Source organism: Eucyclogobius newberryi, unplaced genomic scaffold (genome assembly GCF_026437365.1).
Source record: "Eucyclogobius newberryi isolate DKJ021-1_F unplaced genomic scaffold, fEucNew1.0.hap1 SCAF_2, whole genome shotgun sequence".
NCBI classification, from domain to species: Eukaryota; Metazoa; Chordata; class Actinopteri; order Gobiiformes; family Gobiidae; genus Eucyclogobius; species Eucyclogobius newberryi.
This window is the reverse complement of record NW_027315834.1, coordinates 38,590,646-38,616,422: the sequence shown is the minus strand read 5'-3', so window position 1 is coordinate 38,616,422 and position 25,777 is coordinate 38,590,646. Positions and strand designations below refer to the sequence as shown.

At 39.1% G+C, this 25,777-nt stretch overlaps 1 protein-coding gene across 1 annotated transcript in view; it reads left to right on the top strand.

Moving 5' to 3' along the window:
- mmp17a (matrix metallopeptidase 17a) overlaps positions 1-25,777 on the top strand; it is a 172,693-nt gene that overhangs the window by 123,067 nt on the left and 23,849 nt on the right. Inside the window, exons 5-9 of the mRNA XM_072455258.1 lie at positions 13,895-14,071; positions 15,363-15,465; positions 20,559-20,641; positions 21,651-21,803; positions 22,137-22,394. Of these exons, the coding sequence (XP_072311359.1) occupies positions 13,895-14,071; positions 15,363-15,465; positions 20,559-20,641; positions 21,651-21,803; positions 22,137-22,394 (774 nt within the window). The remainder of the gene's footprint in view (positions 1-13,894; positions 14,072-15,362; positions 15,466-20,558; positions 20,642-21,650; positions 21,804-22,136; positions 22,395-25,777) is intronic.

Below are 25,777 nucleotides of genomic sequence, written 5' to 3'. Positions count from 1 at the left end.
AAAAATGTACAATCTTAGATACAATGAAGTACTATTTTGTGTTACTGTTAAGTAAAAGTACAGGCACAGATACAGAAGCAACAAGTCTCTGAAAGTATCACATTATAAAATCTACTTAAAGTATTCATTATTAAGTAAGTATTCTCTTTTAAAAATGTACTTAAAGAGTAAAAGTAATTATGTTTGATTTTGACAACTATTAAAGCATGAAATTGCAATAAATATTGATAAGGAATGAAACTTTCCAGGTTGTTTCTGCCTATTATTTGTTTGGTCAAAGGGAATAAAAAAAAATTGCTGATGAAACTTTCTACTTTTCAGTCCAGTTCAAAAATGTAGTGGGGTAGAAAGTACAGATACATGCTAGTAAATGTAAAGATTATCCACTATAAAATGTACTAAAGTAAACTACAGACACCTAAAAAGAACTTAAGTACAGTACTTTTACTTTTCATTGCTTCAATAAGATGATACATTTAACAAGTGATTGAATTAAACAGCATTCATTTTTATTGGAGTATATACTTTCTTAAAATACTATTTGCCAATAGAACAAGTAAGTTTAGTTTTTATTTTATAAGTGTAGCAGCATCTTTTCTAAGTTGAAGATATTTCCTGCAACCTTCATTTGTAATTGCGCTTTAAAATATGTCAAAAGTTACTCAAAACATGATGAATACTTTATTTCAAGCAGTTATGGGCGTTTTCTCCAGTTTATGTTTTTGGTGTTACTGGCACTGATTTATGTGTTGTTTAGGATCATGAAGTCAATACTGAAAATCATGTTGATTAGGCTCCAGTCACCCGCGACCCCAAAAGGGAACAAGCGGTAGAAAATGGATGGATGATCGAATTAAAAATTGAGAAAATTTGAAAAATTGAGCTCTGCATGTGTATTCATGAACATGGTAATGTCACCACCAAAAATAGAGAAATAAAACTCTATAATCCTGGTCAGACACTCACAGTCAGTGTCACTAATGACTTAAGATCCCAAAGTGTCCTAAAAAAAAGCCTGTTCTTATCCCCTTAATGTCCTCTTAGTTTATACAGTACATCATGAACTTGTGTAAAACGGTGCATTAGACCAAAGCTACTGAGCTCTACTCTTTGCTGGAATCCAGATTGTGTGATTAATATTTGATTTGCCAGAACAAGAGTAGAACATGGACTTCCAGAGATGAGCCAACATTAAAGCTATTGTTTCACCGTGAGCCAACATTAAAGCTATTGTTTCACTGTGAGCCAACATTAAAGCTATTGTTTCACCATGAGCCAACATTGAAGCGTTTGTTTCACAATGAGCCAACATTAAAGCGTTTGTTTCACTGTGAGCCAACATTGGAGCGTTTCGCAATGAGCCAACATTAAAGCGTTTGTTTCACTGTGAGCCAACATTAAAGCTATTGTTTCACTGTGAGCCAACATTCAAGCTATTGTTTCACTGTGAGCCAACATTAAAGCTATTGTTTCACCGTGAGCCAACATTAAAGCGTTTGTTTCACGATGAGCCAACATTAAAGCGTTTGTTTCACGGTGAGCCAACATTAAAGCTATTGTTTCACCGTGAGCCAACATTAAAGCTATTGTTTCACCGTGAGTCAACATTAAAGCGTTTGTTTCACGATGAGCCAACATTAAAGCTATTGTTTCACCGTGAGCCAACATTAAAGCTATTGTTTCACCGTGAGTCAACATTAAAGCGTTTGTTTCACGATGAGCCAACATTAAAGCTATTGTTTCACCGTGAGCCAACATTAAAGCTATTGTTTCACCGTGAGTCAACATTAAAGCGTTTGTTTCACGATGAGCCAACATTAAAGCTATTGTTTCACCGTGAGCCAACATTAAAGCTATTGTTTCACTGTGAGCCAACACCATGAGATTGACAATGAATTCAATTGTTAGTCCAACTATGTACATTTCTCAGTTGGATTTGCACACTTTACAATGCACAGATTTTATCTAGCAAAGAAAGGTGTAGCAATGTAACTCTATGTGTTTTTATTATTTACAATGACATAGTATGTGTTTTAAATATGTACTATACTATTGAATATTTAATAATAATTAAAAAAGACAACTATAGCTTGATAAGCTTATGTAAGATGCCATATATAATATATACATGTTCCTTTATTTTCATACATTGTGGATGTGAGTGCTGAAACTACAAGACTCTTGTCCTTCTGATTACATTTCTCTCTCTTAAACCTGTAGTAATTTATTATGTACATCTCCCATTCTTAGAACCAGGGGTTATTTACAAAAAAAAGAAGATGAAATTGAATACTATATGAATAGAGATGGGAAATATATCAAAATGTTAATGTGGATGTTGTTTTGAAGATACGCAAAATCCTATTATCTGGTTTATTGTAAAAATGCTACAAAAAGAGCTGATTAAGAATTAATAATGAATTACCTTTTTTGTCGGATAATTAAACCTTAATTAAATACATTTAAAGACACATTTTAACACATTTCTGTTGGATGGATATGAATATGATGTATATGATTTTGGACATAAATATCTTTGAAAAAATGCACTGATAAACGGCACTTATATTGTACCTAATCAAGCGGTGGGTAAGACGGCACAAGGGACTGTGAAAAATAACTTTTTACAATGTCTTTTTTATCTTTTCCAATTATGACCAAATAAATGGAAGGTTTGCAACAATTAATTAACTAAACAAGACTAGTTGACAATAAAAAAAAATATATATACTCGTAGTCAAATTATGCTAATTGTAACCGTTATCTAGACTACATAGACTCAGACTAAATGTCAAAAAAGTCTAAACAATTTCAGGATGTCATCAATTCATAAATATGTTCAAAGTAAAAGCCGTCACCATATGTCAACCTTTATTTGGTTGATAATGTGTTTCAAAAGTCTTTAGATTAGAAATAACCGTTTGTCTGGCCAACTCCCAAAAAAATGGTCCATTTCAGCACTAATATTTGATCAGCGTTAAATCAAGCCTAATAAAGCCTCACATTTGTCCTATTTTGTAGTGCGTCCCTGCTGCTGATCACCTCCTCTCTCTTCTAGATTGCGGTCCCGCTTGCACCGTGAACCGTGCGTTTTTCAGGACGGCGGCTCGGTCTGTTCCAATTAGAGCCGGCAGCTTCATTTGGTCGCTGTGCGGGGGAATGTGAGCTCTGGATAATGGCCAGAGTAGGCGGCTGAACTCGGAGGCGTTTTCACGAGACCTCCCGACCCCTCGCTTCATCATTAAACGGCGCTTAAACTTTTAAATTAGATTCATTTAACAGGGAGCGAACAGTGTGGGAATAGATATTTTTCGTGGAGGAGTTGGTCGGTTGCGAGGAGCGACGAAAGGTCCTTTGCAGAGGCAGGGAATTGACTTCTCTGCCTTGTTAGACGATGCTGCTCATCAGCTCAATCACGCTCAGAAAACACATCCAGAAACATCGGGCAAATCTGGCTGAAACTGAATTTACACTAATCAAATCAATACCAAAACAACTTTAGGGAGGTAAACAAATGCAGTATGTTTGTTTGTTTGTTTGATTTTGTGTGTGTGTGTGTGTGTGTGTGCGTGTGTGTGTGTGTGTGTGTGTGTGTGTGTGCGTGTGCGTGTGCGTGTGCGTGTGTGAAGTTAGTAGGTAACTTTGGACAGCAGAATGTGTCGGCAAAAGGTTGTCAGCATTCAGTGTTGACATTTGGATAATATGATATGTATACATTGAAGACATTTCCCCACTGGCGTAAAAGGTTATACAGGTGACATCACAGCATTCTGAATTTTAGGAGCTACGTTTTCTTCTGCAGGAGCTCAAAATGCTGGTAAAATGTGCAATAGCTGCTACAGTCTTATAAGATAAGATAAGATAAGATAAGATAAGATATTCCTTTATTGTCCCACATGGGGAAATTTCATTGGTGCAACGCAGGTAGATCCAGAGGTAGATACAGAAGAACAGATCACTTATAGGAAGTCTGAAAAACACTTTCAGTAGAAGATCTCCTACAAATAAAAAACTTATAACAAATATGTAAAAGTACTACTACTATACTGCTAAAATTACGTGTTTGTACTTGACATCTAAGTTGGTGTAATCCCTCATTCCTCCAGCAGCAACAGGTTTCAAAGGTCGTGTCTGAGCGGCCTGAACAGAGCAGCATAAAAGTAGAGTTCATCAGACCAGTTCAGGAGATTGAAAATTACTTTTGGTTAAACATTATCCAGATGACTATCTTCGAAACTTTTTCTATGACCATCTAAAAGAAGAAACTCGAAGTAAACAGTTGTAGATATCCAGATAAACAACAGGAAAACTGACCCTAAACAACAACAACTGACTTCGTGATCAAACACTGTTGAACTGATTACCTTTCTGTAGTTGAATGAAATGGTCTGGAGAAAATAATTGTTGATTGGTGAGTTGAAATGTGCTTAATCTCCAACTGCCGTTAGCAAACAAGCTAAACTCTGCACGTAAAAGTGAGGGAAATAACAGCTCAGAGGACAATAAAAGTAAGACAAAAAAACAAAGAAACACATTTGATCCGATGTGCTGTCCAAAATTCTGCAGTCGGAATGTTTTTCGGGGGAATAAAATAATGTCCTAATAATAATAAAAAAAAAAAACTAAAGTGTAGGTGTAAGTTTAGCTGACTTTCATGTTTAATCGAAGCAGCTTTGTCTATTTTCTTTATTCCAGAAGTTACTCTGAGATGTAATCCTTCTTCCGGTTGTATTAGTTCACATAGAGCTGCCGACCTCCAGAGGAAATAAGTTCTACACGGACTAAAAAGCTGTTTTCGGGCCGCCCTGGGAATCATGCTTTGTTGACTTGTTGGTCACGTGAACATTGGATATTTTACACAAATCACTCAACTTTATAACATGTTTTACTGGCAAGACTTTCCCCTCATTTTACATTCAAACCAATGGAGTTCCCACTGGACCGGAAGTGTGGTTATAAACGGAAGAGTGATTACAAACGGAAGTGTGGTTACAAACGGAAGTATGGTTGCAAACGGAAGTGTGGCTACAAACGGAAGTGTGGTTACAAACGGAAGTGTGGCTACAAACGGAAGTGTGGTTACAAACGGAAGTGTGGTTACAAACGGAAGTGTGGCTACAAACGGAAGTGTGGCTACAAACGGAAGTGTGGCTACAAACGGAAGTGTGGCTACAAACGGAAGTGTGGCTACAAACGGAAGTGTGGCTACAAACGGAAGTGTGGCTACAAACGGAAGTGTGGCTACAAACGGAAGTGTGGCTGCAAACGGAAGTGTGGCTGCAAACGGAAGTGTGGCTGCAAACGGAAGTGTGGCTACAAACGGAAGTGTGGCTACAAACGGAAGTGTGGCTGCAAACGGAAGTGTGGTTACAAACGGAAGTGTGGCTACAAACGGAAGTGTGGCTACAAACGGAAGTGTGGTTACAAACGGAAGTGTGGTTACAAACGGAAGTGTGGCTACAAACGGAAGTGTGGCTACAAACGGAAGTGTGGCTACAAACGGAAGTGTGGCTACAAACGGAAGTGTGGCTACAAACGGAAGTGTGGTTACAAACGGAAGTGTGGCTACAAACGGAAGTGTGGCTACAAACGGAAGTGTGGCTGCAAACGGAAGTGTGGCTGCAAACGGAAGTGTGGCTGCAAACGGAAGTGTGGCTGCAAACGGAAGTGTGGCTACAAACGGAAGTGTGGTTACAAACGGAAGTGTGGCTACAAACGGAAGTGTGGCTACAAAAAACTTAAGCGTGGTTACAAACGTGGCTACAAACGGAAGTGTGGTTACAAACGGAAGTGTGGTTACAAACGGAAGTGTGGTTACAAACGGAAGTGTGGCTACAAACGGAAGTGTGGCTACAAACGGAAGTGTGGTTACAAACGGAAGTGTGGTTGCAAACGGAAGTGTGGTTGCAAATGGAAGTGTGGCTACAAACGGAAGTGTGGCTACAAAAAACTGAAGCGTGGTTACAAACGTGGCTACAAACGCAAGTGTGGTTACAAACGGAAGTGTGGTTACAAACGGAAGTGTGGCTACAAACGCAAGTGTGGCTACAAACGGAAGTGTGGTTACAAACGGAAGTGTGGTTGCAAACGGAAGTGTGATTGCAAACGGAAGTGTGGTTGCAAACGGAAGTGTGGCTGCAAACGGAAGTGTGGCTACAAACGGAAGTGTGGCTACAAACGGAAGTGTAGCTACAAACGGAAGTGTGGCTACAAACGGAAGTGTGGCTACAAACGGAAGTGTGGCTACAAACGGAAGTGTGGCTACAAACGGAAGTGTGGCTACAAACGGAAGTGTGGCTACAAACGGAAGTGTGGCTACAAACGGAAGTGTGGCTACAAAAAACTGAAGCGTGGTTACAAACGTGGCTACAAACGGAAGTGTGGCTACAAACGGAAGTGTGGCTACAAAAAACTGAAGCGTGGTTACAAACGTGGCTACAAACGGAAGTGTGGCTACAAAAAACTGAAGCGTGGCTACAAACGGAAGTGTGGCTACAAACGGAAGTGTGGCTACAAACGGAAGTGTGGCTACAAACGGAAGTGTGGCTACAAACGGAAGTGTGGCTACAAACGGAAGTGGCGATACGTTGGAAAAAGATGGAAAAGTGGGCAGGGCAGAATAAAGTCAATACGTAGAAGGATCGTAACATCACCATTTACAATTCGACAGGGAGGTACAAATTCTAAAATAAGCACTCTAAAATTCAACCCAGCCACAGACAAAAATAGAATAAAAAATAAATACTCTAGTCAAGCATTATTTTCAAATTGTCTTATTTATCATAATTTTTTAACAGTGGAAAGTACAATTTTGGTAAAATATTTATTAGAGAGAAGACTAATCTGAATTTTGGAATAATCTAAGAATCCAATGGCTTTCAGAAGAGAACTTGCAGAGGTCTAAACTACGGGGATTAGCAGCTTTTATAGCTTTTACACAGAGTAGGACTGGATATTTGGTTTGCCAAGGAAACCTACAATGTGATTTGCTAATTGTAATTTCGATTTGATTGCGATATTGCAGTCCTACTGTAGGTGTCTCTGTTTCTGAACAATGTCTCTATCTGTGAGGTGCAAGTGAATGGAAAGTTTAAAAGAACATGAATATGAATCAAATGTATGTTTATATTACATGCATATTACATATTACATACGTAGACATGGGTTGTTGAACAGAAAAGGCACAAAACAAACCCTTCTTTTGGAAAGTGTGTCCCAAGGGTTAGTTTTCAACAGTGGAGGAAGAAGTACTGCATTTTGTTACTTAAGTACAGATACCGGATAAGTAAAAGTAAGTAAAAGTATTAAAGTATATTTTTAACATTTTAGTTTCACAGTAACAGGTGAAAGTATATCACGCAGATTTATCATGATTATGAAAGAGTGAAATCTCAATAAAGTGATATAAATTTATTTATTTTCAATCCATGTTTCTTTTCTGTACATTTGTGTTTGCTTAAGGCCAGACATTGAAGTCAAAACCTTTAGACACATGAATGTGCTAAAAAAAAAAAGCCTACTTTTTACTGAAAGTACTTTTTACTTTTCAGTCCTCTTCATGGATGTAGTGGAGTAGAAAGTGCAGATATCACTTTTAAATGTAGCGAAATCATTATAATATAATTCAAAATTCACTGTAAAATGTACTTTGATAAAGCATAGAAAACTACCTATCAGTATCTTTACTTTTGTACTTTTATACTTTCCACGACTGGTTTTGAAAACCTTGAAACATTTTTACATTTAGCACATCAATTAATAGCATATTTTGTTTGTGCTTTGTGTTTTCTATCACAGTCCAAATGCTGCAACTTTTGATGATGTTCAAATCAAAACTATTTCAAGAACTTAACAGACCCTAAACTTTTCCAACAAAACTAAATAAATTATCGTTTCTTTTTTTCTGCAACTTTTAACCAACCATTAGTGCCCCAGAGAGTAGAAAGACTTAAAAGAAGCCAATTAAATGGAGTCCTCAGCGGCAGCAGCACCGTGATATTCAGGTGTTTGAGGTTGGCATTTAGGTCATCTTCAGTGCGAGGATGAAAAACGACGTGTGTATTAGACTCTGCTGCGTCTGTGACACGAGTGCTCTTTTCATGTGAGACGCTTTCATTACCTGCTCTCTTTTCAAACCTCAGCTGTTTTCGAGAAAACCTCAAAACTAAATGCTGCAACACTCTCAATAATTTAACAGCAAAAAAACTCACCATTGCATTATTTGTCCAAAAACGAGACGTGAAATACTCTCTCCACAGACTTTTCTTTCCTCATGTTGTGGTCTCGACATGAAAGCTTTTGCCTGGAAACAACAGCATCATCCAGTGTGCGCCTGAAGATGTTTTATTATTTCATGTCATCAACTTGCATCCATAAACGATCATTTCCTCCATTGATGTCTAATTGTACGTTTTGCTCCAAAAAATAAGGCAAACCAATTTTCAGTGAGCCGTTGTTTGGATAAAATACTAGGTAAAATACTAGATAAAATACTAGATAAAATACTAGATACAATTCCATACGTACATTTTTTATTTATTTTTTTATTTTATCTTATATGAAAAATGAAACAAAATGAAACAAGAAATGTAAATCTGGCTAAATGTTTCAGATTTTTTTTTTTTTTTTTTCTTACACATAAATGTCTTTTTCATAAATTAAACTGTACATGATGACAATGTTGTAATACCTTTTTTTAGATATATCTTTAATTTAAGATTGTTTTATTCTTCTGCAGTGTCTCGCTTTGGTGATTGAAGGTTTCCTGTTTGTCTCCATGGACCTTTTACTGCTTTGCCTGAAATGTTCCACACAATGGCATTAAAGGCGGTATGGACGATTTTTCGGCGATTTGAGAACGCAGGCGGAAGTGCACATGCGCACTCCCCCGTGCGGACCGATACAACACATTCGTGCGTTTGTTTATTAGCGCAACAGAGCGCATCGCATCTCTCGTCTCCCGTAGATTTCTGTCCACTTCTGCGTCAGCTCGAACTGTCTTTCTCCGTCTTCATTTTGCCCCGTACACTGAGGGAACTATATTATGATAGATCCGTCCGCTTAGGCAAGCAGAAACGTGGGGACGAGCCTGACGCGGCTGCAGGTGAGCGATAGGTGCGTTTTATGATTGATACGAGGCAGGACAAATGATTTATCCACGCCACGAGGAAATATGATAAAAGATTTGCTGAAAAAAATCGTCCATACCACCTTTAAGTAACTATCAGGTCAATTTACAGGTCAGCTCTGTGGAGGGGCGACCCTTCTCATATAGTAATAATGCATGTTTTTAAGGCAATAAAACACCTGTAATATAAAACATGGAAAGCTTTAATGCCAGTGGCGTGCGGTCAGAGCAATCAAGGCAATTAGTCTAAAATAAATCTACATAAGCCTGATTTCCCCTCATTTCTGCTGCTGAAGCTTGGCTGAAGTCACTGTCTTTTACTGGCCACTACAGGTCGCTGGGCATTTATTCAATTCACTTTTTTTTGTAATGCCCAAAATCACAACAGCAGTTGCCTCGGAGGGCGGCGGATTAAACAACGTTCATAGGGACTTGGCAATATCCCAGCATCCCGTGTCCTTAGTCCCATTTCTGCGTGGGAAGCATGGTTCTGCTTTTCCCACAGCGTCTCAGTCTGTGGCCGTGTTCAGAGGCCCGTTCATGCCCCGCTCTCTAACATGAGCTTTTAGAATCAGAGCGAACAGCAGCTTCTTTTAGAGCTCTGAACACACCACACAGCCTCAAACGCATAGATCTATGTTCAAACCACGCTGAATAAACCTGTGGGGGAATCAAGGATGTTTGCAGGTTCTGCCTAACTGAGCATGTGCAGAGGAGAAGGGTAGTAACAGCAGCGCCAAATTTCAACAAACAGACTTATAAAAAATGTTTGTACCTAAGGCCCTGTTCATGTTTGTAATGATTAGATCTTAGTTAGAAATACAGGCATTTATCAACATAGGACACTAATGTGTACTGTATCGGTCGATGAAGTCAGGTTATTTATCCATTTAGCGCATTTGTTTGCCCTTCACGCGGGAGACCTGGGTTTGAAGCCCTACTGTGGAGCATTCAGGGTAAAGCAATAACATCCCCATGGAGACCAGCAGGGTGCCACTAAGTTCCATAATGCACCTTTATTGCAAATGTATCTGTTTTAATGCAAAATAAACAAGCAATTCTTAAAATAAATGAAAATGCATCATGTTTTTGTCGAAACAATATTTTCTAATAACCTATTTCACTCATCTTGGTTAAACATTTGCAAAGAAATCAATCCATTGTAACCTGACATAACCTATTTTTCCCATTAATTTATTTCTGAACCTATTTAATTTGTAATTTAGACAGAACTCCATTATCTAGCCCCATCTTCCTCTTTGATCCAGCCCTCGGTGCTTTCATCTAAACGAGACCACTAAACTGGCTCTGACGTCTAGCCCTTTATTTTTATCTCCTCATTTCACCCATGTGTGTGTAATGAATCTGCCTGAAACATTGTGAAACCGTCGTTACCCCCACGTGTGCTGGAGAACAGGCCTGCATGCTGAATTATGTCGGTGAAGGTGATTCCAGACTGTGCTTCGTGCTGTTGTGGTTGAATGAAACGAGCAGCCTTAAGCCGACTCCTGTTTCCCAGCCACAATATGCAACAGACCCTGATTAGACCTGTGACTTGGTTCTGGAGACTTCTTTCAGCATATAACAGAATATAATAGCACACTGCAGGCACTGTGGCCCCTCACTAGGCGTCAGCTTTATGAATAATAAGAATGCTTTTGGGAAAGATCATATACTGTAACATAGTTTGACTGGGGCAGTGTTTGCCACTCTAGTCTGTGTGTTCTAGCTTCCACATCACTTAAACATGAGACTCATTCTTACTTTATTCATGATTTGTGGATTTACTTTGCTGTTACTGTCATAAGTACTTGTGCGTGGTGGACTCATGCTCAAAACTGCTGATGTATTGGCAGTAGAAACAATAATGTACATTTTCTGGCGGAGGGTTTGTCGCCTGCTCGTCTCCATATGATTGCTTTGCCTGGAATGTTCCACACTATGGCATTTATAGACATCATTTAGACCAAAATCAAACTTCTCTTACCTCATATTAACAGAGTTGTGTGCTTCGCGCAATGATTCTGCTGAATTATGCTATGTTTTTCAGTCTGATTCGGATCATCCCAGATTTTCTACGTAAAGCGTATAGGGACAAACACAAACATTCTCAATTTGCTTATTTCTCATCCGTCAAATTGCCTTTTCCTCATTTCTGAAAGCCCAACGGTTCTGACATTTTGGACCGAACTGCCAATTTCAATGTTAAGTTGTCTTTTTACAGGTTACATACACGTAGCATAGAACGTTTTTGTTCTTCCACAAGCTTTAAAATGAGATGTTTTGTTTTTATTTTTCCACACAAAAAACGTCCCATTAACTGCGACAGTTTCATACATTTCCTGTTTAATTAGAACCCACATTTACCAGATTGGCCTACATTGGACACACTCTTCTGTGCAGACTGAAATGGTTCTGGGATCTCTCTAAATGTGTAAATTTGTTCTGCGCAGCTGAAATAAAACATTTGGGATGTAGACAAGCGTATTAAACACATTCTATGCATACACACTCGTCCACTGCACACTGTGGTGAACGTTGCCTGCTCCTGCTCCGGCTTTGCCCACAGGACCTTTAGGCACTTTCAATAGCCCTCAAATACGATGACATGCTACTTTACTTTGTTCTCAATCCCAGCTCTGTCCCGCCAGATCCGTCTTTGTAGCCACCTTTCCTGTCTGCTCCGTGTGCATGGCTAGATTAGAGCTGGCGTTCGGGTCTTAGTGGTCCCAGGCGAGGGATGCGCAATACCCTTTGTCTTTTGCCGAGGTACTGAGATTTCACCAAGTAGAGGGCAACACCAGGTTAACTCAATGTGTAGACTTCAGCCGTGCCACCGAGGAACTCTCAGCACGCTTGGCACGACACGCTGCCGTACACTTCTTTTTTTCTCATTTGTAAATCTCCAAACCCCAGCTTGTGTCTTGCTCAGTAGTGCCAGACAAGGAGTTTGTGAGGGCTGCTTTCTTTTTTTTTTTCTCATATACTCTTCTTTTTATGCTGAACATTGAGGGGAATGCGCCGTAATAGCCTGCAGCCTCTTTAGGTGTCTTTCCGCTCTCAGGTTTTGATTGGCAGCCCAGGGGCTCCAGCAGTATTACCGTAGTTATCTCACTACAGCACATGCCTAACAGCACTCAAAGCCACCAGAACTGCCTGCCACGCTTGTTAAACTCGCAACCTATGGAGTTGGCTCATGAGGGGGATAAATTTGCAAACAAGGCTCAAGTTGCCGACACAAAAGTTACAAAGTTTAAGAGAGGGTCTGGGGACTTGTGATCGCTGTGGAGATGGGGAGTGTTTGGTAATGAAAGTAGTAAAAACATTTATTTGTGAGCTGCTTTGTGTGTGAGTGAGGACAGGTATTTTAAATGGCATATTTATTCATTCTACTACAACTACATTCACAAACTGCAACTTACTAATGTAAAACCAGGCTAAATATCATATAGGTACTATCTCGTCAAAATAACAATTACAAAAATAGGAGAACTTAATAGGAGAACATTTTTATTTTTTACATTTTTTAGGTATATCAGTGGTGTGCAGTCAAGGCCATCAGTGTTTGACCAATAAAATCTAGAATTACCATGTGTTATGAATATATATGAATTGTTCTAAAATATGTCCAAATAAGCCCTTTTTCCCCTCACTTCCCTCAGGGTGTCTTTTACTGGCCACTACAGGCCACTGGGCATTACTGCGTGGGAAGCATGGTCTGTGGCCGTGTTCAGGAGCCCCTTCATGCTCCGCTCTCTAACATGAGGTTTTAGAATCAGAGCGGACAACAGCTTCTTTTATATGTCTGCACATGTGCTCTGAGGACCACACAGCCTCAAACCCATGGATCTAATCAAGAAATTAAACAAAGCAATGACCATTATAAACCTCTGACTGAATTGTTTTAAGGCACATAGATCAGAACTTTCAAGGGGAATAATATCTAAATTATATAAATGCATTCATAATCTGGACAACCATTCTACTCAATATCTTTGAACAAATGGGAAAGAGAAGGACATTTAGTTTGACAGATAATGAGTGGGAAAATGTAAGTTTATCTCAGTGGAGGACCACGGAATAACTTTTCAAATCACATTTGGAGTTCTGTTGTAATGCATAGCCCCATGCCAAAGTGCCCATTATTCACAAGGAAATGCTAACTGCTGGATAAATTGTGGTTGGCATGAGTCAAACCACAATCACGTGTTCTGGAACGACCTGTTTCTCAGAAAAATTGGATTGAGAGTAACAAACCACTGCAGTTAGTTTTTTACATCACCATCCCACTTGAATGGGTTTGGGTTATGAAAACACAATAAATGGACACCTCTGGAACACACTTCTGTCCTAGGGCTGAACAATTTTGGAAAAAATCAAATTAACATTTTTTCTGACAAGAACTGTGATTTGAAAGTGTCCAGGAGAATTACTAATAAATAATAAAAAACCTGAAGGCCTGCAGACAGACATAATACAAGAATCCCACGTATTTCAGAACATGTTTGTACAGATCTAAAATATGGAGGGTTTGAATACAGAATTAAAAGTGTATTGTTCGTGGAGAAAAAGACGGTATTTTAAAAAGTGCAGCTTTTGCCATTTGCTAATTGCGTCCATTCAAATAGCAATTTAGATTCGATTCGTGTACAGTGTCTCGATGACTATCTTTGGAACCTTTCCTACCGAATGAGGGATTACATCGATTTATTTAAGTGCTGATAAGAATGTACATTATTTGACATAAGTCTCTCCATCCCTCCTCAGACTCTCATGGGATGGACCTGTTTGCTGTGGCGGTGCATGAGTTCGGACATGCCATCGGTCTGGTGCACACCTCGGCCATCGAGTCCATCATGAGGCCGTACTACCAGGGTCCTGTGGGAGACCCTCTCAAGTACGACCTGCCCTACGAAGACAAAGTGAGGGTGTGGCAGCTCTACGGTAGGTTTGAGCGAGCGAGAGGGCCACTGACCCCAATAGCGCTGATAGACTATCGAGTAATTAAGTAAAAATACGGAATTAAGTTAAAAGGGGTTCTGTGTGGAGCGTGACCTTTTCAGCGCTCGCCGTCCAGCAACTCCCAAGTGGCTGCGGCATAATGATTAAACGCACGACAATGGGAAAGCTCCTTGAATTGGAACTGGAGAAAGAGATGGAGAAAAATGAAACTGTCTGTATGTTTTATGTCCCATGATGGAACAAGAATTTTGTGTACATGAGTAAGCCTATATTGATGTTTATCCTATAGTAGATTTAAATGTTTTTTCTTTAATGCATTCATTGTTTTATTTTGCACAGAATTACCAAAGCAAGTTCCTGTGTTTGTGAATTTTGTTCATTGGCAATGGCAATAAACCTTTTCTGATGAAGGAATGTGATAGCGCTAATTTAGAAATAGTATTGATTTGGGATTTGTTGAATTTCGGGTGATGTCACACACACTAGAAGACCACAATGCTGCAAGCTTCTATATAAAGAAACTACTAAACCTACAGTAATCAACAATCTAAAAGTTTGGTTTATCAAAAATAACAGATTTATCAATAACATTGGAAAAAAACTTGAAAGTATAAATTATTGGACAGACATTTCCTTGCCTTTTGGGCGAACGTTTTTGTTTTTAATTGTCATAATCTATTTATGCTAGATTTAGGTGCATGCATGGAATAGCCATTTTCTCCCTCATAAGCAAGAAATACAAAATCTAAATATTACAAATACAAATTCCTACAGTATATTGTATTTGTGTGTTCAAGTAATTTCCTTTGGCGATCATTTTATCTACGTCAGTCAAAATAGTAGAGCTGCAAGAATGAATTGACTCATCATGTCTATGTCTATCTGTTAAGTTCTTGTCGACTGTAAAAAAAAAAAAAAAGAAAGAAAGAAAATCATAATCACATTTTGATAATCATAAATGACTATACAGACTCTAAAGCACATCATTGTATAACAAAGACATTGTTACATTGAATCTAAATGTCAAAGCATAATAAACAATGTCTTACTTTCATCAATAAATGTACTTTTTGGAAATATGCCTTCAGTCACCATATTTCAACCTTTATTTTTTTAAACACGTATTGTAACGTCTCAATGTAAATGTAAAATTGGAGTAAGATGCATGTTATAATAAAAAACATATTTAGTTAATGTAAAAAACAATGTTGCTGTTATTCATATACTTCATATACTTGATGTTGCGTGTTAACATTTATTTATTTTTTTGTAGGGGTGAGAGACTCCGTGTCCCACACAAATCGTCCCGCCGACGCTGCGCAGACGCCTGAACCTCCAGTGCTGTTGGACCTTCCAGAGAACAGGAGTACTTTTCTGTAAGTGTCTCATGTCTCGGTTTGGATGAACTCAACAGCTGTTATCTCGCTCCGCCTTTCCCGACATAACAGAAGACACTGTGACTTCTGAACTGCAGTAAATGGAAAATCTGACAATGAATGAATCTGTATCTGTTTAATTATGCATGACAAATACCAGAATATGGTTGTAGCGCAGAAGAGTCTTCTTTCACAGACATGACTCAACTCTTTGTCCAAATATAGATTTCAAAATAGCAAGACTATTAGCTGTTTCCCAGCAGTACTGAAATGTTATATGGTATGTTGCCCGTTAACGTGACACTTTTGGCTGTTTGCATACTGCACTCACAAAAAGGTCACTCACATTATAATTATGTTGCTCAATCAAGCTTTTGACATTAAACGAGTGAATGTTTGTTTGTTTACTTTTTGTTACAGTGTGTGGTTAAATAGCAGAAAACATAGTATCACAAAAACAGAGACAGAGAGAGTGTATTATTACATCCACTAATCTGTCACTCAAAGAAAAAAAGTGAAATTATGGATTATTTAGGTATTCAAGACAACTATTTATAATTTAAAGCAATATGTCTTCTTTCTTCATCATAATAAGTGTAATCACATACAAAAACATTTCACATATAAAAAAGAGCCAGGATGTCTCAGGTGAGTTGTCTTGATGTTGGCAAAATGTTACAAGGCTGGTTTTCACCCAGAGACAGCAGGGGGCGAATACAGACGCTTGAAACGCCCCAAAAATACATATTTAACCATCACAGGGACTTTCAAAATAAGGTAAAGATTTGATTTAGTTCTGCTTTAAGGAGCAGAAGTTGTTCCGCTGAATGGACTTAAACAGAGGAGCTTCACGGTTTATATCATGTGACTGCATTCTCAAGTAGGAGACTAAATATTAGGGTTGCACATGTAAAATGTTGAAATACAAACAGCTAAACTCAAGAAAAAAAATCAAATGCATTTCAGAACATTTATCAGAGTCAAAACTATGAGATTAGTCAGTTTCCTCCACAAAAAACAGGGACTTAAATATGTTCTATTTGATAATAATGATAGCAATAAATATTCGGGATGTGTTAAATTACAATCATTATTACTTTAAACATAAAATAATTGCTACACAAATGATCAAAACACAACTCTAGGTATGTCTTTTTTTTTAATATATATATAAACCCCAAAAAGTCATCTTAGCATCATGCAGGATAATTAAAGAAAACAAAAGAACTATTTTAAGACAACGTTTGTTTCTACCATCGTCAGTTATGCGATGTTCCCACTGCTTCTCTCCGTCGCTTACTTACTGCTGAGAACATTTTGTCTTATATGACTGTATACTGCTCCTTTTCCTCCACCACAGTCTCCTATATCCACACACTGTGCTCTCCATCTCCCATTGCTCTCCCCTGGACTGCTTACTCATCTCTACCCACTTTATTACGTACTTCTCCTTCTCGCACATCTAACTGTTTTGCAGAGCTCTATATTACTGCCCCTTAACGCTCCCTCTCCTTCTGACCGGTGTAAACCCGTGCCCCCCACTGACCCCAAGCACATGCGCTCCCACTTCTCACAGTCATTTATCATAAGACGTCCATGTATCGCTGACCGCAGAGAACCCACTCGCAATATCCTTCCATACTTTTCATCCCCGTGTCCGAGATTGTGACTTGGGCTATGAGAAAATACGAATCCATGTCTATGTGAAGAACCCATATTGCAAAGGAACATGTTTAAATGAAAATTCGTGGCAACCCTCAGCGGTGCTATCCCTAAAGGTTTGCCCCATGTTTGCATTTGTTTACTGCTTTAAGATGACACGATTTGCAGCGCAGAAACGGAGTCGGTATTCAAATTAATTGGGATCAGCGGGTTCAGCGTCCTTAAGGAGCGATCCAACTCTTGTAGTTTCGATTTGCGCTAACAGCGGTTCAAAGTACAGCCCAAAGGATTAGTCGTCATCCTTCCACATGTTCGGATTAAAGCAACGCATCTCCTGGTACAGCCACTGTCAAAGGGTAAGAGCCCTATTGTATGCAATGCAAAATGTTCTTTTTTTTAATGATGTTATAAATAATGCTGTATTTGTGGTTGTTTGATTCTCCAGAACGCCTCCCTCTGTTGGCGCTGCATCAGCATATCCTAATCCATGAAGCTAATTTGTGTATTTACTGTCCCCAAATCTTCATCAAACTTGCTCTTATCTGTTTAGTTGTCTAATTACTTCCTGTAATCTGCTTAACATTGTATTTTAAATAATTACAAACGCAATTTCCTTTTCACTTGTGAGATGCAGGCCTAGTGCCCTCTGCTGGCATTTTATTTACAACAGTCATGAGCACTACGGCCAACTAAGGTCGTTTCTATTCTTATAGGCCTGAGTTAGAAGAAATACTGTTGGAAATACAAAGGTCAAAGTAGTTTAAAATATCTGAATAATGCACAAAATTGGATCTGGCCTTTTAAAAATTATCTTGAATATTTTCCTTGGCATATATGAGCTCCCTCATCTGGATTTGCTTTTAGCACACCATCTACTGGCAGCAGTGAGAATGGCATTGGAGAGGTAAAAAAGCAATCTTTGATCTGGTGAAACTATGAAAAACATAGATATATGTACGTTTTTAATATTCATACAAACAAGTCAATGTTGCGTAATACAGTATATGTCCTTTTGAAAATGTGTTTGGTCCATGTGGAGAGACAGAATGGAAGGTGTGGCTAAGCTGGAGGCGGGACTAAATATGTGATTGACAGTGACCAGAGGAGCAATTTATGCATCTTCCAACTGTGATAGGTGGACAAAAGTAGCAATAGTAAATCCTAACATCGAAAATACATCATAATTTATAAGTGCAGTACACAAACGCTGAATAAATATCATCTATGGAAAATATTCAGTTATGTATGCACGTGCAATGAAACAAGTCATGTCATCAAATGGGTTTCAACTTCCTGTTTATGGGCAACATTTTTGAAGTCACAAAGTTAAAAGACATGTTTTGTTTTGAAGTGGATGTATGGGCCTACAGTAAGAGCAATAGCCTGTGTTATAATATATTGTTTTAGTGTATTACAAACTATACAGTGGTCTCTTGAAAGGTAGCACTCCTTAAACTGTGCAGTCAGAGATGTACCGCTAACACCCATTTGATTTGCTCAGTTGGCTACAAAGGTGGATTTAATATTCTACAAAGCTGTGCACACACTAAAATGCATTTCACCCCATGACGTGTCCTCTTTGGTCATTCATTCACGCAACATCAGATCCAAACATGAAATATCTGGATTGTTCTCGCCACCGTGATGAGGAGTCATGTTAATGCAGTTGAATAGGTTCCTTTGATGATATTTTGCTCCTCACAGTGGCGGCCCTGTCACACTAATGGGCTGATCATTGGCAGTCTGACCACAGTGCACTGCTGAATCACTTCTAGCCTCCGGGACAGAACCACAGGGGCTGAGCGAGGGAACGTTTCAGCCCATGTTTAGGCAGCGTAATTGGTGTGAAAACATGCATGCACACATAAAGGTGCCCTATGTAAATGCAGAGTATTTATCACCTTGTTTTGATTGACCTGGCTTTCAGCTTGTGGAATAATGTTATGGAAAAATGATGGTGAGAGTGGCACAGTGCATGGTATTGTTGACATGTCACCCATTTTGCCCTATGAATCAGTGTGATATGTGTTTGGTGGTGGTTTATGGGGCAGATTACTCAAACTGATTTGCATTTTCCCTCATTAAAACCCCGGGCAGATGTGGCTAATAACTAGTCAACAAAAGAAAATCTTGCATTGACTTAAAGGATGTGTGTTGTAGGGCTGGCTACAAGTGTTCTTGTGCAAAAAAAAAACACTTTGTGCACAAAGTAGTATAAGTTAATAGTTTCCTCTCAAGTGAAAAGGCAGATTTTACTGTCCAGTTTCTCCCAAAATGCTTTCTCCTTTCTGCTGTGGTCCATTTAAATCCTGATACATATTTTTATTTGCAAACCTAATTATTTGTGGACATATCGACTAAAACCCTACAGCTGCAGCAGTGTAGAGTAAATGGAGCTTAGCAGTTCAGCTTGTCAAGCTTGTAGTTTTTTTAGTTTATCTATTGATGAGACAGGGACAGTGCACAATAGTACATTAACCTTAACAGGAGAGATAACTCAAGTGCTATTTACCACCGGTCGTCCCTGGGCAGGCTCATGTGATGGTTCATAAAAACATTCAAGGGAAAAGGTTTTTAAATCATCATAAAAATGCTGTATCCTTCACATTCATTGTATCAACAGCATAACATCATCTTTCACTGAGCCTCTCCAAAGCTCATGCACAAACCCGTCGGTTTAGAGAGGGGCCATTGTTTCACTAGCTGTGAAAATGTGTGATCATTTGTACATGTGATCAGCTCTGTTGGTGGCACATTCCACTGGCAGACGGCCACACAAGAAGAAGCTGCGTCTCCAAATGTTGTCCTACACTCGCTGCACACAGTCAATCAAGTGGCTCGAGATGTTGTTTCAGAGCTCAGAAAGTAAACGTTTTCAGCAGAAGTTATGTATGTATAAGAGAGCAATCCAAAACACAATTATTAGGTTTTTGTGATATTTATATATATATTTTTGAATGATCTTATTGTTGTCTGGATACACTAGGTGGAGTCTTCTCTTATTTTGTGCTTTTCGTTGCTCAACATTTGAAGTTGAGTGTAAAGAGAAATCCCATACAAATTCTGTTGTAAAGTTCACTAAATAATTGAACTAATACATCAGTCTCTGTTCATTCAGAGTCCAAGGACACGACATCGGATTCTCTTGAACGGAAACAGCTGTTAATAATTTGTCGTTGTTTTACACTTTGCAGAATGAGACGAACTGTTCATGCTTCATTTCAGGAGAATTATGCTTTGTGTTTTTCCTTTGAATTCTTTTGTTCTATTAAAACTTTAATTATCCACGGTCTTATCCAGTCACAGTTTTCCTTGTGGGAAAGTGCACCATTGTGGCCTGAAAAGTGATTTGAGAACAGTTGTTTCATCTCCACAATCAGCCACTGATATTGTTTTTTGTATTCACTGATATTGTTTGTTGTATTCTTCAGAATGGCACGAGATGCTCCAGACAGATGCACCACTCACTTTGATGCTGTGGCACAAATACGGGGAGAGGCCTTTTTCTTCAAAGGTATTCAGACTTGTATTTCTTATCATCTGTTTTATTATTACCAAAGCAAGTATGATCGCAACTTTGATGTGGTCTACGTGCAAGTGTAAACGCAGCCTAAAATACATATTCACAAGGGATCCCAGACACATAATATTATAAACGTTTTGAACCAGGATCAAGGTGGATGCACAATGCTGTACAAAACAAGTGGACGATTTAAACAAGTGCACTAAACTATTACAAGAATCACATGCATTTTGGAGCCTGTTTATAGAGGTCTAAACTACAGGGAGCCCACAGAGACAGGATTTTTCAGAATATCTTTGACATTATTGTCCTTGCGGTTTGCTTATTGTGACCTTTGAAATTGCAACTCCAAAATGTAATCTTCTTGCAGCCCAAACCAGAACGATCCTAGAAAGATATGGAACATACGGTGACCCAAGATGTGCATTAATACAACAGACACCATTGCGCCAAGGTTATTCCAACTTTAATGAAAGCTTACCCAGTTTACGGAGGTTCTGTTGGTAAGGGGAAGCGGAAAGTTGTGAGATACAAATTGAAGCGGCTGCAGACGGGTTACAGTGGCACCCGCGATCGATGGAAAAGCAGCTCATGTGTGGAGTGTGTGTCTGAGCGCGTGTGTGGCTTGTGTCCTCTAAACAAAATGCCCCTTTACTACAGAAGATGCTGCGCTCGCCTTCTTTGTACAGCGTGAAATCACCAACTCAGCTCATTAGCCACTATGGTTCTCATGTGTCCAAAGTGGAACCGCATTGGACAATAAAATGTACTAATGTAAAACGATGACATTGATTTAACAGTATAAGTCATAAAATTTTATTAGATGCCATTGATTACCACGATGAGATAAAAGGTTGCATTAATCATACATAGGGGATGATTTGGAGGAAAGGAGTGTTACATTTTCCTTTGGCCTTGTTGGAGTGAGAGAGGAGCGGGGATGGAATACAGATGAGTGGAGGATGCTGTGGTAAAGGTTGAATTTTTGTTTTCATTGCAGGGAAGTACTTTTGGAGGCTAACGCGAGAGAAGCACCTCGTATCTCTGAGGCCGGCACAGGTTCACAGATTCTGGAGAGGTCTCCCACAAAACCTGGACAGTGTGGATGCGGTGTACGAGAGGCCCGGGGATCACAAGATCGTGTTCTTCAAAGGTACGCTTCTACAAAGTTATAACTGCACGTTGGATGTCAAACAAAGTCCAGATACAGGTATTTGAGGTATTTGAAATCATTCATTCATCTCGTGGTGCTGCTGGAGAGGTTATTTCTTTCATTCAGATCATGTTGGACACACTTATGCTGAACACCTGCTGCTCCTAGAAAGACTTGCATTATGTACTCAAATTAGAATTTATAAACAGTTTGCCTTAAACTGCACACCACCGTGCAAGACAAGCGATTCAAAATGTATCAAATGTGTGGCCTGTATCTAATTGACCAGTTTAGTTGTGGTTCTGATGAACACTTTTGTATTGACTCTTTCAGGTCTGAAGTACTGGGTGTTCAAAGACAACATCGTGGAGGAGGGATACCCCCGTCCCATCACTGACTTTGGCTTACCCACAGACGGTGTGGACGCTGCCTTTGTTTGGCTCCACAATGACAAGACCTACTTCTTTAGGGACAACTTGTACTGGCGCTATGACGACCACCTGAGGAGGATGGACCAGGGCTACCCCAAAGACAGCTCCCTGTGGAAGGGGCTGCCCCCAAACCTGGACGACGCCATGAGGTGGTCCGACGGTGAGTAGCAGAAACACTTCTATACAATAAGTGAAGGAAAGAATGCAAAAGCTTTAACCACTTAGACTTTCATATGAATGTGTTTTTTATTTGTCTTCGACTGTAGCAGAATACTCTTTGGAGTGACATGGGCACTCAAAATCTGATTATCATATTTTTGGAGTTATAGGATTATGAAAATTATATGTAAACAGCAAATACATCAGATTTTTTTAGATTATGGTGACTCTGATTACTCATATCCAATTTTGCTGTTGCATGTATAATTTAAATCATCTTAAAGGTCCACAAATCAGACCATAATCAGACTTTGTTGGCACATGCTTGAGCAGTTACTATAAGCAGCACTATAACTGGAGGTGTGGCAGTTCAATATTGTCTGACATTGTTTTCATGGACAGTGTGTTCATGTTGGAGGTAGATTTAGCTGTAAAGTTGCTTGTAAGACTGGGGCACTGGTATTATCACTCACTTGTTGAGGCTTGGACATCACATTGGATCTGATCGTTTACATTGTGGGGTTTTGAGTGAGAATTTGCCACACACACATCATCTGGCCAATTCACTCTTTTTCGTCTTTGCCATAATTTTGGGCATTAGCACTGTGGTCCAATGACAGCCCACTACAGAGTTTTGGACGCTTGTACCCAGTTAGTCCTGCCATTACAGCGTGGATCAAAATTGTTCAAATCATTTCCGCCGATTTGTGAGCACAGTTTTAGTGCAGGCTTTTACTCAGTTGTCTGACTATTTCAGTGTAGTCCTAAATGGTTCCAATCGTTCCTGCTCATTTCCAGGCTCCTGGCAAGTGTTTATTTTAAAGTGTGACACATTCGGTCACCTTGAGAATGTCATTGAAATGATGGTTTTGTTGTAGTTGAGGTAAAGTTAAGCTTAAACCGTCTTATTCACACTCACTCAAACATGCCAGGGCTCAGCTTACAAGCCTGTTAAAGGTGCTGCATAGATATCCAAAATACAGACAAAATGTGTTATATTTAATGCAACATTGATCCGTTGACATCAATAAAACGCTTGTGTGATTGCGGTGTCAGGTTTGATTAACACAATTTGGATTGATATACTAGAATATCCAGAGGAAATTTAGAGGAAAATAAATACTATAGATCTATAGAGGTTTAATTTACAACAGCAGATGGTTACATGTTTTGAAAGTGTTTCGCACATTGTTCCACATTACTATATTGAAATTATAACTTTCCATGGAGACAAACAGGGGACGCCTCCAGGCAAAGTTACAGGTCAGATCTGTGGAGAGGCGGCCCGCTCGAGAGCAAGAATGCATGTTTTTCCCAGATATTTTTAAGCAATAAAAAAAACTCATGAAATAAGCTCTGAATAAACAATTTGATACCATACTGGGAAGCATTCCAGGCAAAGCAATAACATCTCCATGGAGACCAGAAGGCGTCGGACCCCCCACCTAAAAACATTTCACACCTCAGTGACTTTATCTCCAGACAATATCTAGAAAAGCCGGTCCATGCATTTATTTCAAGTAGTGGACTTTTGTGATGGCCTGGTACAGCGTATACAAAATGCCAAAAGCATGTCTCAAAAACAAAAAGACAACATATTACGCCAGCACTACCACCAAAACTCTTCTAATTCTGCATAAATCTGTAAATGGTTTAGGTCTAAAGTATTGGACTGACCGGCTGACTCCTCGTGAGCCCCTAAGATCAGCTGCTGCTGATTATGTTTAAGTCTAAATTAAAGACTCTTATTTATATTGATTATAACTAACTTATAGCAAGGTTATGTATGAATTTATACTTTCATTGACTTTAAAGCCTAACTGGTTAACCATCACTAAATGTTCAGCTGAGTGAAAACTGGCGCCTTTGATTTGTCTTGTTTTTAATCTGTACTTGTAATACTCTTTTGTACCACCAGATGACACCCACATGCCCTCACGCAATAGTTTACTGAAACTCCAATGACAACGTTTATCTCCAAGACTGAGCAAACCTGAGTAAACCTGAGTATTTATGGACTGATATTAACCCTACATGGTTTAATTAACTTGGATTCAAGGAAGGAAACTGAAAAATGCAGCTTTTTGCCTCAAATTTTCGTTTTTTTACTTGCGCAAAATAATTTATGCGGCGAAAGTTTACTCTCTGTTTACCCTCTGTTTACTCTCGTTTACTCTCTGTTTACTCTATGTTTACTCTGCGTTTACTCTCTGTTTACTCTCGTTTACTCTATGTTTACCCTCGGTTTACTCTTGTTTACTCTCGTTTACTCTCTGTTTACTCTGTGTTTACTCTGTTTACTCTCATACTGCACTGTGGGCTATTACGACACAAACAACATTAAAAAAAAAAAACACTTACCGGTAATTGACCTAATCAGTGAACCAACTATTGACCGTAAAGGACTCGAGTAACGGTTAAGGACAAAAAACGTTACTCTGATGGCAGGTTGTGGTTTTAATTCCATCTAATGACCGTTTTCTGTTCTTTTGGCTCTTTTAGCTCTTTTAGCTCTGCACCCTCATAGTTTACACACACATCCTAATCCCCTCCTCATATGTATGTACAGAGCAAACATCACATATGTCCACTATAGAACATCACCACTGACTCATAAACAAACCAAATCCACTCGGCTGCGCAGTTATTGACTTTGGGGACACTTTTGGAGGCGAGCGGCTCAAGTTTCCAGACAACAAAACTTTTAAATTACAGACAGAGAGTTGGTCTACCTGAAAGACCGGGTAACGCTGGCATCTGGACTAGCCAACAACAGCCCTGACCTTTTCTCCTCCCAAAAACAGTGTGGTGAGAGTTGAAGCCGCCGCGGTGAGTTGGTGAATCTACAATCCCTGCTTATTAATCCACAGAGCGCACAGGAGCGGCAGACCGACTGCTGGGGAGGCATTTGGCAAGACAAGATAGGATGACAAGAGCTCTAATCTAATCAAAGAGGTCTAACTGTTTGTTCTGGTTCTGCATTAACGTCAGTGTTTTCAATCTAGTGTCCAGTAGATAGCTTTGTCTCTCTCCAAACCACCGTGCAAGAGGATCAAACAAGGCAGTGTCAGTAATTACAGTCGAAATAATGATAATTGGACTGTAAATAAGTCTATTGTATATAAGTATTTTACATTACACATGAAAAAATGAAATGAATACAGAATACTTGTATACAGCTTACACTGGCTTGTAAAAGTATTCATACCCAAGAACTTTCACACAAAAAAAACATAAAACTTAAGTAAATTGTAATTTTTGTGAAAGAGCAACTGTGAGTCAATACTTTGTCCAATTACAGCTGCAGTGCTTTTGGGGTTTGTCTCTACCGGCTTTGATCACCTACAGATTGAAATGTGTGCACATTCTTCTTTGCAAAACAGC